The sequence below is a fragment of the Mercenaria mercenaria genome, chromosome 2 (genome assembly GCF_021730395.1).
Source record: "Mercenaria mercenaria strain notata chromosome 2, MADL_Memer_1, whole genome shotgun sequence".
Classification (NCBI taxonomy): Eukaryota; Metazoa; Mollusca; class Bivalvia; order Venerida; family Veneridae; genus Mercenaria; species Mercenaria mercenaria.
In genome coordinates, this window is record NC_069362.1 from 15,485,059 (window position 1) to 15,506,722 (window position 21,664).

At 33.5% G+C, this 21,664-nt stretch overlaps 2 protein-coding genes across 5 annotated transcripts in view; one reads left to right on the forward strand and one right to left on the reverse strand.

The window, feature by feature from the left end:
• LOC123563282 (uncharacterized) overlaps positions 1–21,381 on the forward strand; it is a 48,803-nt gene extending 27,422 nt beyond the window's left edge. For all 4 annotated transcript variants that reach the window (XM_045355997.2, XM_045355995.2, XM_053530680.1 and 1 more), the window contains 2 exons: positions 17,314–19,198; positions 19,668–21,381. In XM_045355997.2, the coding sequence (XP_045211932.2) occupies positions 18,008–19,198; positions 19,668–20,957 (2,481 nt within the window). In that variant the 5' untranslated portion in view covers positions 17,314–18,007 and the 3' untranslated portion in view covers positions 20,958–21,381. The remainder of the gene's footprint in view (positions 1–17,313; positions 19,199–19,667) is intronic.
• LOC123561984 (ADP-ribosylhydrolase ARH1-like) lies at positions 2,320–3,444 on the reverse strand. The gene is made up of 2 exons (XM_045354645.1): positions 3,415–3,444; positions 2,320–2,853 (listed from the first exon to the last, which is right to left on the reverse strand). The coding sequence occupies exons 1-2, from the start codon at positions 3,442–3,444 to the stop codon at positions 2,320–2,322; spliced, it is 564 nt and encodes a 187-aa protein (XP_045210580.1).
• Positions 21,382–21,664: the final 283 nt, after the last annotated feature.

A 21,664-nucleotide genomic window follows, 5' to 3' on the forward strand; every position in this document is an offset into this window, starting at 1 on the left:
AACAGTTGTGTAATTATAATCCATACATAATTTATATAGCTAGAATGTGTAAAAATTCTAATACTGATTTAAATACATCAGAACTTGATTGTATAGATAAACGGGCGCATGTGAGTCACTATATTAAGGAGCTATAAAAATATATTTTGACTATATACAGAGAAAGCGCGGGTTGTCATATGTATACATAACAAGGGGAAGAATTCGTATATTTTCCAGTGGTAATAAGAAGGTTTGCTATCTTCCCTTTATTGATGAGAAACTCCGTAATTATAAGTGAGCGGTTGCCTATAATTACCGTAACGTACTGTTTTGCACTAAGTAGATAATAAAAAAGCAGGTCGTTTTTGGGTTTTGTTTTTTGAATATGCCCCTTAGAAAATAACTTCAAAGTGAAAAAGCATTATAATACAGTGTGTGCATTATAATACAGTGTTAATATTAGGCAATAACTTGACAGTTGTATATTTTCTACACATTTATAGATAAAAGTGTAAAAAGATAACTAGCACATGGATGGACTATATACAGGAAAAACAATTAACTGCTTTTACGGACGATGCATATACATAACAAGGGAGAGAACTCCCTATAAATTCAAGTCCGTATGGTAGAGTGTGACGGTCAACTTGATCATTTACCGATATTTACCGTAGTAATTGATTGACAATTGATTAATTGTTTGTATAAATACAAGAAATTCGTTAATAATAGAAGTATCATTATGTCTGCGGTAAATAAAAATGTAATCATGAATGTTATGGTCCACATGTATAACATTAGCATATGTCCGGTCCGTCATCAAGGCGTTATACAATCTTAAACGAAACAGTTTCATAGTTATACATGCATATGATATTTTACCGCTTTTACAGTTTTGGGCCAAAAAGTAAGGTCCACTTCATCTCCTTCATTCTTCAAACTACTTTCAACGATAACAACACCAGGTTTTGATAATTCTGTTAGCACTGCAATGAAATCAAACTCGTCTGCAAAGCAGATCTTGGTGCCCTCATTGAAACTTTCTAAAGCTCTGATATGCTGTAATCGGGATCTTTGTCTCCAAGGTTATCAAAAAAAATGCCGGAAATGAGTGTAAATAGCTTCGCAATGCGAAAAACTTCATCTGTTATTATATCTTTGCGGATTTCAGTGACTTCCTGATCTATCAAACTATTCTCCCCTTCCCGAACGTATATGTCTGTAACATCTTCTGACTGGAAAGTAAATCCAAATGATATCACAATACACATAGTTTTTGATACTAACCTTTTTTACGATAAAAGATGAGGCTTTATCTAATTGTGTGTCTTTCTTAAGATTTAATGATTGGTTTAATGGATTTTGATGACTGGTTTTTTATATACGCTCTAAACATCTGACTACGTCACATGGATATCTGAAAAGAAAGTTGTCTGAATCAAAACAAGTTAATATATAGGAATTAAAATTTTACTTAATGAAAGGGATAGAATTATCACGAATCTTACATGATTTTATGTAGAACTTTTCTAAAGCAAGAATAGATTTTAAGTCTTCTTTTATTTTCCATGAATTTAGTAAAACTGTTAACGGCAAATTCTTGCACTTAGAAGGACAAATACATACATTTTGGAAAGTTCTGACTTCGCTTTGTACAAAAAGAGATCCAACTTCTATAGCACTTGTGGATCACAAAAAGGGCAAATGCATGAACTGTTCGATTTAGTTGGCGATTAAGAAGGAACGTTTTAATAATTTTTTTTCAATACTTTGAAAATATATTCCATTCGATTAAACTTACCGTGACGGAAAGTTCACCTGTGTTTTCATCCGGTGGAATAGCCCGTATTTCTTCTTCGTTAAGGAGAAAACTATGATCTGAGTGGTGGTAAAACAGTTCTCCAAGTCCCACTATTTGTGTCCTCAGTTCAACTGTTACGTAATTACACTTTTTGACCTCGTCGTATCCATACATGGCTCCGTACCAGCAAGCAGCAATTGCGCAAGTAACATTGCTAAATCCCCCATGGCATATGGACCTGACACACAAGTCTTCCCAAGATCAGAAGTGAGAAATGCGTCATATGCGATTAATGTTGCTTCGCAAGCACTTCTACCAGGTCGATCAGTGGTGGAAATTGATTTGTAAAATTCTTCATTCATGTAACCGTCAGGAAAGATTGGATCAGCATTGCCGGTCTCAATTCCTCTAAGTTGAAAATAGGTTTTCCATTTATCTATAAATTCATCCCAAGTCCTAACGTTTTCATCTCCAGCAATGCCTTGTTCTTTGACATATTTTAATGCGTTAGGAAATATTGTCATCAGTCTGCTTCCTCACTGTCGAACTTGAATCTTCTGGATAGCGTATGATGTTAATAACGCAGTTACTAGAGACCCTAGGTTACCAACTGAATGTTGATGTGTCATTCGACCCCTCTTTATGCTAAGCTTTATCAGATTCTTTACGTCCCAATTAATAGGATGTCGAAAACCTATGCAAATTGCCCGGACAGCAGCTGCAGAACTCACACCATCGTCGTTGAAAGGAACCATGCATTCTGTGTCAATGTCAACGTCCGGTTTTAGAAGTTTCCGTGACGCAAAGAAAGATTCGTCTGGATGGCGTTTATCAATATCATATATATCACTCTTGTAATTTTTTGCTAAACGCCAATATGCGAAGTTATTTGCTGTTTTATACTCAAATACTGTAAGAGCATGCGCAGTTTGTCTATGCAGCAAGGCACAGTAAATAAGTCTCCATCCCGAAGGCTTGATATTTATACTCTTCACTCCCCCGTGTTCTGTAAGTCTCTTTATAAATATGAGATCCTCATGTTCATTCAAGCTATTTCCCGTGTCTATACCCTAATGAATCACCAACGGCACTCAATACCATTGCAGCTTCTATCTATAAACCATTCTGAGTAGAGATTTACACTTCCCTTAAAAATATTTTATATGAGCAGTTATATTTTGATAGTGTTTTATATCAATACCCATTAAAAGAAAAGATTGAATAGGGTTTATATCCAAGCATCTAAAGTATTGCTTACGTTTGATTTTGAAGTGTAAAGCTAGCTACAACAGTTTCTTAAGACATCAAAGCCAAACGAACTTGTGCAGAATAATTATCTAAAGTTGAAAAAAATGCTCAAAGCGATACGATTTTTATCAATTGCTGTCTTCCATTCCGTTGACCGGCAAGTCCCGTATTATTTATATCATATTAAAGAATGTTGTGCATGAATTGCCAATTATGTGTCACTAAATATGGATACTTGTAAGATCTCCAAAATGGCGTCTGAAATAAAGTGTTACAGTTTAAAAGCAGTACGGTTCGATTTGTAAACTGGTTTATTCTGTTAGCTAGATACATGTATTGTTGTAAAATTCTTTTCTAAAGCTAGAAGACTGATGTTCTTTTACTGGTTCTGTGGGATCATATGATCCATTCATTTTACTTAAGCAGTTGCTAATAGCGGGAATTGTGTTGTTGAACTTTACCTCTAATGAACATACGCATTCACATACTAGTATGCTGTTACTCAGCTTTGTTGCGATCAATACTTTCCAAACAGCTTCTTATAAATACAATATCACACCATAAATCATAAAACACCGTCGACTGTAAATGGTCGCTCCGTAATTGGACTTTTATCATTTTTGGTAATTGAGTTCATTCATGGTCAGGCGGTTTTTGCTCCTGAAAAAAAGTAAATGAGTGCCGAAAAAAATAATACTTGCAGACAAAGACCTTATTTTATCATATACCTATATAAATTCTGTAAAAAAATCGGCTTGTTTTTCACAATTAAATATGAACAGACAGACAAAAATTCCGTATTGTATCTTTTAAATACCGTATTGTACCTTCCGTATTGTATGCTGCCAGACTATTTTCAGTAATATGCGTGACCTGACACAGTTCTATAAATAGCGCACATAAAAACTTCACTAAGTTCCATTTAATATCGATAAACATTGAAGATTTCGTTCAAGAACAGAACAAGAATCAAAATGGTAAAGGTATATAATAAAAGGGTCATTATAACAGCAGCTAGATCTGGAACTTTGTATTCGGCTCTCGTGGATTTTGCAAGGTCGGATCACACTCGGCGCTTGTGCGCCTCGTGAGATTCGATCTGACAAAATCCACTCGAGCCGAATACAGCATCCCAGATCAAGCTACTGTTGTAATAACCCTATTAAAGTATAAAGATCCTCAGTCCATCTGGATGTTGTCACCAACATGTTTATGACCTTGATATACAAATTTTAGAGGTCAAAATGTCAGGAGTAGTATAGGCGTCGGTTTGGCATTAGGACTGCGCATGCGTTGGAATGACGTCATAGCAGGTGAGCGGCAGTAATATTTGATTCTATAGATAATGATCCATTTGCAAATAAAAATGTACTCAGTACACATGCACGGCAGCCATTTTTAATCTTTTTAGAATGATATAAATATTTAATTTTTGAATGACATCAGAAGTTTATTTTTAGAATGTCCTATTAATAGAAATGTCTCCCGGAGGTATACAGAGTTGACTTGTATAATTAGAGCATGGTTGAATACATTTAGGGTCAGGTGCTCAGACCTAGACGGGAAGATAACATGAAAACAAAAACAAGATATTACAAAGAAATCAAATATAACTATGTATTAATTATGTTTAATCAATTATCATATAGATTTATCCATGACTTAAATGAATAAATATACTTTATGGTAAACGAAGAACAAATTAATAATTTTTTAAAACGAAATATTCATCATATTTTTAATGAAAAACAGAAGAATGGTCAAGTCACTATATGCAGCCCCGTATGGGTAGGGATAAAATCTGTAAAAAGATCCTTAGGAAGCAAAGATTGCAACCAAGAAGAATAATAGCAGACTCGGTTTGATTGAGTCTGTTCATGAGAGGTAATGAAATGTGCAACACCACTTACGTCCCCTAGCACCGGCTTAAGCGGAACTCTAATACACATGTGTTGAATAAACTCCGTGATCCCAAAAGGACCAGAAAATATAACAACACTGAAGCATTACTAAAGATAGATACGAAAGACGCAACGTAAACTTTAAATAAAAGATTACGTTTTTGTTGACGATTTTCCTCTTTGACGCCCAGTGACAAAATGGCTCCAATCATAAATGTATTTTCCCTTAATGAGCATCCTCGGGTCTATTTTTACAATGACTTCATATGCTATATTTAGATAATGTCACGAGTAAATCAAATTATATCATGGTCACAATTTCTAGCGTGTGTTGATTTAACTACGGATGGATGGATAATAAAAAGCAAACGTGTCAAAGTTAATAACTTTTAAGTCACCACAATATCCGGCGTATATTTATTTAAGATCGGATACTTTAATAATAGCCTATTCAACTGTCAAATTTAATCTCTTAAAAGTCGCCCTAATGTATGGCGTTATTTTGTTAACGTCATTCACAATACATCCCCTTTAAAATGGAATTTCCAATGATCCCTTTAAAGTTTCATGAGCTAAAGGGTCTAGTACCATTTAAAAGTCAATATTTTTGACATGAGATCAGCTTAAAGATAGTGCTCGAAAGGAGCTGGCCAATGCTGACAGAATTATTTTCAATAACAACAATGGTAACGGACTGAAATTTGATCAGTTTTGTGACTTTTAGGCAAAACTTAAAGAAACGAGCATTTTGCGTTATAAAACTTTTGTATGCCTTTAATATTATTTCTAAAGTAAAAATAGGTTGTGAAAAATCTATTTTGACCGTTCTAGAAGATCGAGAAGCATTTTGATAGGTAACAGTACAATAAATATTGACACACGGGTTTTCCAATTTCGTGTCACTGTTTCTTTTCATCAATATTGAAATGTTAATGTCATATGATAGACTCAATAAAAATCTTTCATGTACAACCCCATTCTCGTTTCAATTTTCAACCGTTATCGAGTTATGACGTAACAGCGATTTCTAAACTTTTTCTAAAACTCGGCATTTTGCTCTTGTAATGCGCACCACTTGGAAGGTCTTGTCACGTAGATATATACTTTTACATGCCTGTCTCTTATCGTTTCAGGGATATTCAAGTTTGAAAATGGTAGTGTTCACATTTGTGACGTCATCATTTGGTGCTAAATTCAAAATGGACTACTTAAATCTTGAAAATGCCATATCTTCCTTATTTATAAACCCATTTTGATGATCTTGGTGTCAAACGAAAGCGTTCAACGGGAACCATCAATGGGTAGCATTCAACTTGAAATAAAATTACTCATGCCTGAAATGTTGATTTCTTCTCTATGACTTTTCGGAATATACCCTTGTTTGGTATCTTAAGAAATGGTTTGACTAACATGTCTATTCATAAAAGAGTTCTGCTTCTGTTTGTTTTACGAGGAATGCGGGCTTTTGCATTTTTGATAACCTCTCGTGAATAGACACAATATAACCGGGTCTGCCATTATTTTGCTTAGTTGTGTTATGTACTTCCAAGTGATCTTCTTATAGTTATATTCATATCACATTTAAACTTGAAAACTGATATTAAAGACATTAATTTACGACGCCCCCGCCCGCTTAGCTCAGTAGGTAAGAGCGTTGGTCTACGGATCGCAGGGTTGTGAGTTCGATCCTCGGGCGGGGCGTATGTTCTACGTGACTTTTTGATAAACGACATTGTGTCTGAAATCATTAGTCCTCCACCTCTGATTAATGTGGGGATGTTGGCAGTTATCTGCGGAAAACAGGTTTGTACTGGTACAGAATCCAGGAACACTGGTTAGTTAACTGCCCGCCGTTACATGACTGCAATACTGTTGAAAAACGGCGTTAACCCCCCCCCCCCCCCCCCCCGCACCACCACACACACACAAAAACAAACAAAAAACGACGCCGTTTAATTCGTAGTATAACATTTAAATACTTTCGTCTCATATATCATTATAACCATTTCATATGTTTCTTGTGAACACAGTGTTACTATGGGAGAGGAACGTTGAGACGTAAGTTGACAATGATAACATGTGACAACATCTCAACGAAAATTGTTACGGTGTCACTGTGCGACGACCTTGATTCAGTTGCTAAACGTTATAAAGCATTGATTCTACGTTTTCGTAAGTAATACGGTCATTTTGAGCGAGATAGTTATATTAGCTATTACGTACAACTTTTAACGTCGGTCGAACTAATTACGAATGAAATTTCAAACTCTACTCAAATGAAGCAATCTCTAGGCATAGGAAAAAAAGATCAATATAATTGCACCTTTACTAATCCTACCAGGTGTTCTGTATTACAAAAGTGCTTCTACTGTGACATTTCGATACAATCAAAACTGTATTATCTGCAATATAAAATACTTACTGGTATTTCATTTTATTATCGGCTTGTTAAAAGTTATTTTTTACCATAAGTAAGTTGACAAAATAATAGGAACCAGTGGTTCAGGGTTAAATCAAACACATATTAATAAATCCTAAATGATTTTGTTGTGCAAAAATGTATATTATTGTGTATTAAACCGTTTTCGTTTACTACCCTATTGTGTAATTGCAAGGGAAGTAAACTAATAAATATCTCTGCTTTAAAGTACTAGCCCAAGGCAAGAGTTGACATTCTTTGCGGATCACAACTTTGAATTAAATATTAGAATTTCTGTTATTGATATTAGCAAAACTATCATACATTGCACATTTGTGAAATCATTTTTGTTAATTTCAAGGACTTGGAAATCAATTTCTAGACTTTATTTAATGTATTTCTATCAATGAAAATGTTAAGGTCTATCTCTACAATCTCGCAACGATAATGGAAAGAATATGGCAGTGTCTAATATACTGTCTCAACATCCAATCTGTCATCTGAAATGGTAGAAAATACGTATGCACATCTCCTCTTTACGTCGAAACCATTTCGTGGACACTTGCCTAAACTAAATAATCAAAACTTCAGCATAAATTAAAACATTGAGTTAATGCGCTACAATAAAGCATATATCTTACCATGGTTTTCCATGGTTCCCCTGTTGAACAAACCTTTTATTGATGAAAATGGGGCTCGTAAAAATACTATCATATGAAACACCACGAGCCTCTGTATGCATTGTCGGTGTCGCCTTCACAAAAGTGTTATTCAACTGAAACATTAATTTTACATTCAGTTTTAAAAGGTGTATAATGCATTTCTATGTTTACATTTTACTTCATAAAACCCGTAGGGAACCAGAAACAATACAAAATGTTTTAGGCTATGATATTTGAAAGAAGACCAATTTTATAATCACCTTTGTGTGCTTTTTTCACAATAACTTTATTGTCTTTGATATTTAGAATTATTTCATTTTTTCAAGTTTAAATAATAAACCAATAGACAATTAATTGAACTATTAAATTTCATATTGCAATGCATTTACTAAAGTGTTAGAATACAAACAACTCACTCACATGATGCAGTGGAAATAACAGTATTATGTCACAAGATGTAAGCTGTAGAATGTCAAATGTCATACTTTTCACTACTAAATAGCAAGCAATCCAGCTTTCTGTACCCAGGGCGGGTGATCACGTGACTTTTGTTTATGATTACATTGTGTCGATCTTAATGGCTGCGCCCATGTACTTGAAGGTTTTTTTTTGTGTTTTTCTACAATTTTTCATCATATTTGAATATATTTTACCGACCATGTTCCAGCCAACAACTTTCCGGTTCCAACGATGTATTATTTTGCTATGTGAGTGTAGCCGATTTTTCATTTACCCTGCAGAGAATTTCGAAGCGGTGATTTTTCTCTTGAAATAATGTGGTCATATTGAGTCTCAAATTCCAAACAAGACATTAAATGCATTTTAAAAGGGCCGTTATTGGTAGAAATCAGCTGAACAATACACCGTAATCATGTATTTTGCTTCACATGCGACTTTTGAATGTTTATGCGTGTTTTCTACAACGTTCCAGTGATTCATGTCTGAATGGTTACATTACGTCATGGTCACATTGTGTCCAATAAATTTAGTAAATGGAGTATATAGCAATTAATTCCAATCTTCAATATGATAATGATTCTTTACAAGTGATTTAGTGTTGCAATTCAATAAAATATACATAAAAGTACCAATTAGGTAGTCCAGCAGTACTTTCAAGCTTGTCATATAATGGCCAAAAGAAATATCACTTTTTTTCCAAGATAAAGTGTCATTGTCATTTTTCTGTAAGCTAGTCCCTGTTTTTTACACCATTTTGGACCTATAATTGACATTTTGTACCATTTACCAGAAGACTTTTTGGTATCGATAGAAAAGTAAATGAACCGTTTTATATTTATTCCTCGTAAGAGTTTAAATTGCCCGATTTTATGTCTCTTAACAATCTTGACTAAACTTATTCTGCATTGTAATTTTAACTGTATGTGCATTCAAATATATATTGTCGCCAAAGCATTAATCAGATACGTTACCTTTATCTGTTAAATTACTATGAAGTGAAACAAATGTGAAAATCTTATCTTTATTGATAATGTGCGCCCATTACATACAACAGTTATAATACGATTTTAAATTTTGCTAAACAGTATGGTACTATTATAGAAAATCCACATAAATTGTTGAATGATTGATGTATGATTGCACAATTTTTACAATTTTTATTTTCCCTTACAGAACAGAAGAATTGCTGATAAGCACTTCACTAACATGAAATTCTTAAGTAAATGAAATTGAATAGGAACAGGAATTTAGATGTTAAAACGAGATACGTGAAGAATGAATACGTTACCAATATTTTAAATTAGGAATGTGTTCTGTGCTTTAGGGATGCAAAAGTGGATTTAACATCAGATATTCACTGAAAAGCGGTGTTTACACGAAAACGACATCTCTTAGTTGAACATTCAAGTTTAGAATTTGATAAATATAAATGTATATTATTGGTGAAAAACTTACAACACATATCACTTTTTAAACCTTTCACTTTGGTGAAAAATCAAATTTCATCTGTGTAGTATTGAAAGTATCAAGCCTGTATGAGGTAAAACTCTACATGGGCGCTAGTTAAAAATACATTTTAAGTGTAATTATTTAATAATACTGGGAATTCCAAAACCAGGTTCCAGGTTCGTTACTATCAATCAAATTTTAATATAAGACATTGTTTTGAGTATCATCTATAAATAAAATAAAACATTTTATTTGTTACTTCCGGATTTCTTCAACAAAACTGTGTATGCATGTCTTACTTTTTCAATTCTAGCTATGCTTATGTTTTATTAAGCTCTCATGTTAAAGGAAGAAATAGACTTGAAGCATACAGCAGGTCAAGTAATTTTGACAGCCTGACATTTAATAGAATAAGGTAAATTCAAGATCTTAATGCCAAGTAGCAGCTTAAACATCATTATATAGTATTATTAATATCACAGTTCAATATGTGATATTTATGCACTACACGAATGCACGCATCGATACATGAGGTATTTAGTAACGTATCTGACACTATCTAAACAGATCGAGTGGTGAATGCTACACAGTGCTAAGTGACATTTTTTGAAAAAATCACTTTTTTCATATATCAAGTGTTTATGACCTTGCCCATGTCCTGTAAAATATCAAGATTATAGCAAGTCATTAAATGAATTTATAACAAAATGGTCAAAAAGTGCTAAGTGAAAATGATATACCATTTGAATGCGACACAGTGCTAAGTGCCTTACGTCACTTGGCGCTTTTTCGCACCGAACTATATCAAGTTTGCACTCAGTATATGTACCAAGTGACAAATATTTTTCAATAATTGTGTCATTTTAGTTGGTTTCTTTTAAGTATGATATCATTATCAGTACCTGGTATAAAGGATTATTATTTTTTTTTTGACAAACAGTTGATTTCTATTCTTCTTTTTTTTCACTTGGTACTTTTCACAGTAAACACGTGGCTGTAAACCAAGTATTGTTTACTGTGAAAAAGTGCTAAGTGACAGAATGCATTTAATGTTCTTCAGATGAAATTGTCTGATTTTTTTTATTTCAAACATTTGTCTCAAGATTTTTTATCTAAATGAGGACAGGGAAAAGTATACATTAGTGAAATATAATTATTTGAACTTAAAAAGTATTTCTATATGTACAACTGCACTAGTTCTGACTAACGTGTTGAAAATCTTGCCTCTTGGGTCTGGTGTACAAATGAAACACCCCCTGATCCAAGCAGTATACTCGGTTGCAACAGCTTAGGGAGAATCTGATCCCACGATGCCTGCCAAATACAATGACCTTATTCTTATTTCAGCAGCATGTCATGTGTTTTATGTGCTGCTACCACACAAAACAAAAAGTACTTAACTACATTGTAATATATGAATACTAAGAACAGTCGTGTAATTTAGCACAAAACTAATATGCAGAAACTGACAAATCATCATATTTTATTTTCCTTTTGTAAATTAATTATTTATATTATATACAAATGAGTTCTGCAATAAACCCTACGAAAGTACCATTTATTCATAAAATAAGGGTGTATTTCAGTTATGATAATTTCCCGCATGGTTATCGTTTTGAGTGAACGTATTTTATTTTACTTTCGTCAGGTAATTATTTTGATATATATGATTGAATTATATTTAAAAACCTTCAAAAATACCTCTAATTAAAAAGATACAGGTGTATTCCAGTTATGGAAAGTGTATTCCGGTTTTTAGGTGGATTCCGGTTTAATGTGTGACCAATCGGCAAGTTATGACTGTTTGTACAGTTGTACAGTTCTTGTTTAATGTGAATCACAGTATACAATTGTACTGTAGCATTTTCATAGTATATGATTGAATCACAAGAATATACGAATAAGTTCATCTTGGCCTGGAATTTAGATTGATTGCTCATCATTTTGTCATTTCACAGTTAACTTAACACTTGTCAGGTGTCTTTTGAAATTTCTTAACCACATTTTCTGTACGTCTCCAGTAACAGTGAATGAATGCATATATCGGAGCTTCTGGTGATTACTGCTCTGGATAACAAAAATATAGCTTTTTTAGGAAAATCTGTGTACTTTTTAAGTATTCAGAAATTTACTCATATATTGTTATGAGTTTTTAGATTACAAACAGTACAGTATAATACAACTTTTACATCAGTAGCGTTCAATGACATTTAACACAGCCATTACAGTAACTGCTATAATGATGAAACTGAAATGACTGCCTGACCATGGCTTTCAGCAAATTATTAGGAACACTTGTATCTTATCTTATTATTGGTTAACTGCCGTGTATAATTATAGTGATATCTGGAGAATTTCATAGAACATGTAATGAAATCTTTGGAATCAAAGTTTAATGATCTTGAAAAGGTTCAGTGTCACCTAAAGTGAGTGTTGATTAAATTGCCAGCATGTCACGGAGAATATGATTGACAATTCCACACTGAAAATAAAGCTATATCTCTGGAAACTGTTTCATATTTGTAACCAAATAAAAACTCAAAATTATTAATTTATCTTGAAGAAACATCTAAACCTAATATTAAAGTGGAATCTATGTTATACAATGACAGTCTGAATTGTAGTGTATGATATTAGTATGCATGACCTGCACTGCAAAAAAAAATGGCAATGTGGCGTAGTGTAACACAATGATAGCTCGCAGGTCAGTTTTCCGTTAATTCATCATTGTGTTTATTTTATCTATTATTGATTTTGGTAGATAATCCTGATAATTCTTACAAATGATACGCATTCTGTTTACATGCGTAGGTCATTGTTGGTATTTACTACTCAAGCAAATTTCGTAACATCGGAGTGTTTTATCCATTACGTTTTGGGCTAAATGACTTTGTTTACTATTATTAGATCAGATATTGCGAAATTCTCAAATGAAATTGATTTGGTCAGCCTTAATTACTTTATTTTTGTTTTCGATGGAATTTTCATATATTGGCCAGAAATGTTAATTACTTTGTTTACCTGTTCAGCATATTGTTGTTGTTTACAATTTATACAAAATGAATCACCGTTGAATGTTTTATCTATTAGATTTGATCCTAATCATTTTGTTTGTTTCAGTAACAGTCATTTATTTACGAAAATACACATTGGTGATTGATTCTACATCTGTTGTTTACTATTATATGAGTACATAATGGACGTTTTGATTGACATCTTTTGAAATTGCTTTGAATATTTTGAAATACTTGTTAACATGTTATTGCGTTGTAGTTCGTAAAAACAGGTATAAATACTCAGAGAATTAAGAGAAGATAGGAGAATGGGGAGAGGAGGACTGAGTCAAGAAAAGAGAGGACTGAGTTAAGAATCAGGAAGTTAGAAATGTTTTACAAAAATGGGATCGGATAATTGGCAGTTCGGATCGGTTCAGATCAGCTCGGTTAAGTTCGATTTTTGGGTTCGGGTTTAAGAGCGGGTTAAAAATAACTGTGGACGTTTTAGAACTGACTATTATGTTATAGAACTTTTGGACTTAAGAATAAAAATTAATTAAAAGTTTGACGCGGGAAAATACTATTTAAAAAGCTGATGTATTTATACCTGAATTGACTGTTAGTATAGTTGACGTCTGTATAACCTTGTAAATAAAACCGAGTGTGAAAAAAACTGCTGACTTTCTCAATCTATGCAACCAGTGGTGGTGTTACAGTAGATTGACATTAACTCCTTATGTGTAAGTCACACTACACCGTATAGCGTTAACGGATGCCAAATGTATATAAAAACTTTGACAGAAAGTTATCTGGTGACGAAAGGCATTCCCCGCTGCTGCTCGATGTTCTCGCGATCGGTGTATTGGGCGCATAAAACACACAATGACCGCAAGATTTACGCATATATACAGGACGAACAACATTCAATTAACGGATATCACCGTTCTAGTAACAGACTTATACCGTGTAAAACAAAAGCGCAACGCATGAGAAACTGACAAAACGTTCTTGTCAGTTATCGTCCGTTGAACATATGTTACATCCGTTGCATCATCCGGTAGTGGTCCGGCCGTGAATCAGGTCCATCGGACAAGAACGAATGCGAACCTAACAAGAACGGATGCGAACCGGTTAAGTTTAGAATAAGGAACGCACGAGTAACGAACAAAACGCATATCAGCGCATTGCTACCGTACATCTAACGGACAACTTTGTCCGGTAGTGTACGTTCTAAATTTTGAACATGCTCAAAACCTTCCACTGGATGGAACAAATTTCACAGAACAAGGAGTGCAGGTGCCGCATGAGAAACGGAAAAGAAACGCATGCGAATGGACACAAACGGATTGAAAATTTTGTTATACGTTAAACGTCCGTTAACGCTATACGGTGTAGTGTAACTGAGACTTAAACTCTTATTATAGATTATTTTGTCAGGTTAAGTTATTTAATTATACTGTTTTGAGAGGCTAGATCTTGAAACAAGCTTTCCAACTTATATGTATATTTCTCAATAATTAAAGTATTGAAGCTTCATTGGGCAAAAATAAATTGAAACACTGTTTTTTGTACTCAACATTAATCTAAGTACAGAATAGAAAAATGCATGATGATTTAAACATTATTTATTGTAAACAGTTTTTTTACAGGAAAAAAACATTTTGCTATTGAAAGAGAACTGTTTTACTGAATCAAAGCATTATACTGAACAATACCAGCTGTCCAACATTTGTAAATATTTCTAGAAATATTTAATTCTAGTGATACAGTAATTAAGAAATAATTTACACCAAAGCAGTGTTTTAACATTATTTATGCATGATAGGTGGTTATACATCAGGTGTAATAATTTCACGAGGGCGCAGCTCGAGTGATATTATTTCGAATGATTATTACTGCCAGATTGTATAAATAAATTTGCTTCTAATATGTCTTTGTCGTAAAATTTAGATCAATATTATGGAACTGTTTCCTCGTGTATGCATGGCGTGTCATCACGCTCCTTTGTTTATACACACCAGACTGGAAATGGTAATACGTCTTGCGGAAGAGTTCAATTTGGGCGAAAATGATGGCAAATTATTCTGTAAAGCGAATATACCAGATTAGTATGTGCGTAAATTAATCTAGACAGTTGTGCAGTGTTACATTTTGTTTTAAAAATGCTATTAGGTAAAATACTGAATCAAATTTGAAAGCACTACATGGTGCTCAATATCATGTTGACATGATGTTAACATAATAACGTTGTGATGAATAATGCATTGCTAGTCATATTAGAATGCATGAATTTTTAACTCTGAGGAAAATATCATGTCTGAAATACAGTTTTTATAATTCTCTTAAAACTGATACACTAACTAAGTCAAAGAATATACTTTATAAAGATACATTGTGATTGGCTAGCCATTTTTGTTCAGTGTAATTGTGAGTCTGAGAAATTATTGAAGTTTAAAAGCTTTAAATAAATAAAATGGAAAACAATTATGTGTTGTTTCTTAGTGTGATAAATATTTTCATGTATTATTGAAAAGATAATCCGCAGATAAAGCAGTTTCATTCGTTATGCTATGCTCTGTACAGTGAACGCTACTTTTGATTAATTTTTAATAGGGCCCACTTCTTTTGTCCAGCCATCAAACATCATGTTGTTTTACTAGATACATGAAAAATATTTCCTTCTAAAGAAAAATAAGCTCAAAAGCAAAAACTTTGGATGACCTATACATTGTAAGGGCTTACTTATAATGTCACTTAGACTCTTTTCGAAGTCACAAAGTTTTAGAATAGTTAAACAAAAATGACCGCGAAAAAGCTTTAAGTGACATGGTTTTAGTAAGGTTCATTTTATTCAATGATTTCAAACACTACAAAAAAACTGGGTACAAAAAGATGAATTTTGTGTCCCTTTAATAATAAAACATAAAATCACTTAGAATTTTGTCGCACGTAACTTTTTGCAAATTTGTGTCTATTTGGAGTGCGAAAAAGTTCTAAGTGACATTTTGATTAAAATTTCTTTTCTGTCACACATTTCTTTAAAAATTCCACTAGATGTAAAAAAAAAAAGTTGATTTTAATCAGATTTAAAAATATTACAACAGCTGCCAGAATTATAAAGCAACAGGAATTTTTTTTCCTTCTCCTGTAAAATTTCATGAAATGCACTTAGCACTTTGTCGCATTCACCCCTCGAGATATAATCTGGATAAAATGTTAATTATTAAAAATGAAACCATACATGACTGTTAAATATAGGAAATTAATTGCCTAAATGATTTTATAAAAACTTTTTACGGATTTCGATATCAAACCCCAAGTTAACGTATCTGATTATTTTTAAGAACATTATAAATGGTGTCGAGTTGACGTCTAAGATGATGTCTAAGATCTCTCAGTTGGTATAGGCCGATCGGTTGTTGTGATAACACTATGCTTTACAAAGGTCTCACAAAGGTCAGACTCAGATAGTGACAATTTGTTTGAGTTGTACTGTTGTTTCCTAAACATTCATTACATCCCTTCCCTGATTATATGATACTTATTCCATCACTTATGTAAAACGCAAAATTATTTGGAATTCTGAATAACGTATCTGTTCATCAAAAACCTTGTATCTGGCTTAACCACCTGAATCGTCCTTCCATTTCAATTCCATTTACGCAAAGATACAGTATATCATTTTAGTGCAATGCTTATCAGCAATTCTTATGTTCTGTAAGGGAAAATAAAAATGTCGATTGCTGATTGTGAAATCATGCGTCATTCATTCAACAATGTATGTGATTTTTTTATAATAACATACCGTTTATCAAAATTTAAAATCGTGTTATAAATGTTGTATGTAATGGGCGCACATCATTAATAAAGATAAGATTTTCACATTTGTTTCACTTCATAGTAATTTAACTGATAAAGGTAACGTATCTGATTAATACTTTGATGACAACATATATTTGAATGCACATACAATAAATGTTGGTAGACTTGCATGCAAACAGTTTGAAAATGATGCCAAAAGATTTCAAATACAATAGAGAATAAGTTTAGTCAGGATTGATAAGCGACACAAAATTTGGCAATTTTAACCCTTACAAGGAATACGTGTAAAAAGGTTCATTTACTTTTCTATCGATACCAAAAAGTCTTCTGGAAAATTGTACAAAATGTCAATTTTAGGTTTAAAATGGTGTAGCTTACAGAAAAATGACAATGACACTTTATCTTGAAATAAAGTGTTTTTTTTTTTCTTTTGGCCATTATGTGACAAGCCCGAAAGTACTGCCGGGTACCTATTTTGTTTTTTTACGTATACTTTATTGAATTGCAACACTAAAACACTAAAAACTAGGAAGAAAAGTTAACCGTGAAAACTTACTTTATATCAAAATTGCAGAAACCAGGACAGTGACGTTTTGTGGATAAGAGAGAGAAATGCGTAACATAAAGAGATAAATGATGTAAACAGAATTCGGAAATGATGAGCACTAGAAACAAATACAACAGGCGACACATAAAGGAAGAAATAAGTACCCAGAGGCCGAAGTTCGAACAGGATGCTCAGATGAACCATAACAATCAGCTACAGAAAATATATACAATGAAACGACCAACACTGGAAGTCGATCGAGACGAGAATCACCAAAACGTACCAGATAAGCACCAAGTATATAAAATAAACTACAGAAAGAAATGATACAGAAACACAAGCATGGATTTCATTTGTTATTTAATCTTATTGATTTATGCAGGCAATTCATATTCGAAGAGGCGTTTAAATGATAACATACTAATGTACTGAAATAAAATGTTGAGAATGTCTTTTTATTCTAAACAGTTCTATTTTTACAAAGATACAATTCTTCTTTCATTTACGGTGTGCAATGGAAACAATTGCTATATGGTTAATTTAATGACTGAACTGTATAGGTTTAGTATTTATGTATATCAGTATATGTGTATATGGTCATGGTAAACTTAATACAGGTTTTAACAGATATGAATGAGCATTTATCATGATGTTGTGAGTACACACTTGCCTACATGCGAGTGAGATTATAACACAGGCATGAGATTCTACATCATATGATATGGCCAATTTTAACGAGAGATACAAAGCAGCTATGGTTTTGGGTGCAGTTGGTGATTCTTTAGGATATCGCAATGGGCAATGGTTGGAATGTACCAGTGGAAGACAAATATACACAGAACTAACGGAGCTGAATTTAGATGAAATAAATGTCAAACCACCAGAGTGGACAACAAGTGCATGTACAATAATGCACATTTCTACGGCATATTCGCTTGCCAGAAAGGAGAACAAAATACCAAATAAAGAGTTATTTAGATATATAGCTAGATGGTACAAGATGCGTTTTGAGGACATTGACGGAAGGCATCCTGATGAAACATGCTTAAATTCGTGTAAGATTTTACAAACAGTCGATGCTGTAGATGGGTATATCGTTCCATTTGATTGTAAAGGCTTCAGCAATGCAGCTGCTGTAAGAACTATGTGTATAGGCCTCATGCACCACAATCCTGATGACTTTAACCAACTTTTAGCTAAAAGCATAGAGTGTGGTCGGATGACACATCATCATCCTACAGGATACCTTGGAGCACTAGCCACTGCATTATTCACGTCGTTTGCGATACAACGTAAACCCATTGAACAATGGGGACGTGCCTTGCTCGACACACTTCCCATTGCTTTAGAGTATATTCGGAAAACAGGGATTGCTGTGAAAGAAAATGCAGCTTCGTTTGGAGATTTTACACAAGTATGGGAAAATCATCTGAAAAAGCGAAATATTGCAAGTGGTACTTCCCAAGCAAACTTTTATGACCGATTTGATTTTGAGAAAAATGATGAGTACTATAGGTCAATTTCATTAGACGGAATTCCAGGAAGCAGTGGTTTTGACGCACCGTTAATTGCCTACGATGCAATTCTTTTCTGCAATAGGAATTGGTTGAATTTGTGTGTCGGCGCAATTTGCAACGGTGGATACAGCAATGTTACTGGGTGTATCGCAGGGTGTTGGTATGGTGCCTTGTACGGATATCAGGGTGTCAATGAACGCAATTACTCGAAAGTAGAGTTTAAGACAAAGTCACAAGCCGCAGGAGATACTATTCAAAGACTTTCCTATCCTCATTACGACACTTACATTCATATCTTAGAAGGAGGGAAAATGGTCGAAGAAACAACCATAATATATGAACGGGTACAGAAAAGAGCGAATGACAACGCTTCCATAGAAGTCATTATTTCCAAAGTAAGGCAAATTTGTTTTCTTTTCTTTTGATTCAGAAAATTCTACCATTTTAATAATATATAATTTTTAGTTATTTTCTCTACGGATACCAATGCTTTTTATTCTTTGAGATAGGGATTTGTTGAAAACGACTGCAAATACTATGTATGAAATGTCATATTGAAATCAACAAAATTTAAATAAAGGCCTTTTATTATACAATGTACTCATTAATCGGTTTCTTGACGACATTTGTGATTTCGAATTCATGTGAGTGTGTCGTCACGTGTACAAGTTCTTTAACGACGATGTTTTCAATTTTATTTAGGCTAAAGAACAAATTGATATCAATTATATAATAATTTTAAGTGTAGATGTATTAAAAGGATTATTAGATCTTCGTGGCTAAGGTTGCGCGATATTTCCACTGCAGAACGCGTGCATATTTTTCGATTCAAATCCAATAACCTTCAATTGTTGTTTCTTTAAGGATGAAGAAATTGATATCACGGAAGCAATACAGAAAAAGGTCAGCGCCCTCCGGTCAAACGTAACGTCAGAAGAAGGAGTAAAGATAGGAAATGCAATCTTCGTTCACGTCAAACGTTTTATAGATGAAGTAGGAAAACTGTTTCCTGAATTTCGAGCATCTGAAATAATAAAGGTTGGCAGTTTCTATGAAGGCACGAAAATTAAATGCGCAGATGAGTTTGACTTCATAATTGTGTTAGCCGACTTCTCAAAGCCTGGTTCAATTGTGATAAAACGAGAAAGACCATCGATTGAAAGTATAAGTATTCAACATGAAATGTTTGGTGACTGTTCAATATTAACAGAGACGTCTACACACCAAACACCAGCGAGGAGATTAATTCGGAGATTTGCTTCCGTTTTATACCAAGTCGTAATGAACAAAGGACAGATGACTAAAAAACAAGCAGGGTTTATTACAATGGATGAAGATGAAATGGTCGAACTACCTACGGTAGATGGATTGCAAATGAAAGTTAGAATGTACCGGACACAATCTCCAAACATAATGTTACAATTTGTATATCAAAACATGCAGATCTTTGTAGATTTAACACTTGCATTAGAATATTTTGATATCAAAGAATGTCTGAACATGGAATCCATCCCTGTGCATGAGTTAATAAGCATAATACAGGCAAAGAAGTCAGTTTTATTTGTTGTATATGACGAAATATTCAGACCTACTTTAACCCACGTTGAGGTCGAATATATAAGAAACAATATGCTTCAGAAGCACAAAACCATATACATGTTTATGAAGTATATCAATGGAATGTATGCTGGAAATAACTTCTTGGAACAAGCAGGATATCAGCCTTTCTCCTCTTACATGTTAAAAACCATCTGTTTACACCACGAGCATACTTGTACGACAGCAGACCATAAAAGCTACGACTCCTGTTTAAGTGCCATTCTGTACATAATGAAAGAAAGTATAGAAAATGGATACCTTGTCCCTGCCGAATGTGTAAATGAAATATGCGTTGGCTATCTGCCTAGTGTTTTTGACATAAAAAGAAATTTGTATGATCAACCAGGAAAAACCGTTGATATTTTGGTGGAGCTAAGGAAATGTGTGGTATGTGATTTGAAAAGTGTTTTTGAACATGGGCGAAAATGGCAAAATCTTGAGGAAACCGATAAAGAAATTAAGCTACACATTGAAAAGTCAGTTGAGTCTGTTTGTACAAAGACGTGGTCTGATTCTAAATATTTGTTGCCAGTGTATAGGAAACCCCCGGCGTAAGTGGCCGATATCGGTATTTGTTACTGCATACCCCGCACTGCTACTGACTGGTCTGAGAGATGTTAACATTTGGAACTGCAAATTCTGGCCGTTTCTGGGTTCAAGATTGAAATGTCGTTGATGGCAGAAATACATTTTCCATTTATAGAGATATAGTCAACTTCTGGTTTTAATAGCGTTTATTTAACTTCGTTTACATTGCGTAAGATTCATTGACTTTAAAAACGTCGTCTTTCACATACTCGTTGTTTGGTGTGTGCGTTTACCATGCTCATATCCGATGTTTGCAATACTGGATATAAGAATGGCCGTGTAAATGTTTTGCTTATTTGTGTTTTTATGTGCAGTAACACTGAAATCTTGCTTGTCAGATATGTAAAAATTGTTTAACTACAAATAGTAAATAAAAAGTATTATTTTCTAATTTTTTATCTTTATAACAACAATTTGTCGCTTAAATAATTTCAAGAGCATCGTTTTTTGTCTATATACTATCAGTCAATATCAGATAATTGTGTATTTAAATGAAGAATTCCAAACAAAACATCTTTGAACAACAAATAGAAATCTACTTCGAGAACCTTTACCAATAGGTTTTAATATACTAAATACTATTCACTACTAGTATATATTCTAGTAATAAATAGCAATTTTGACAAATCCTTACTTCGGTTGCAGAATTAAATAAATCTGAAAAAAATGAAGAG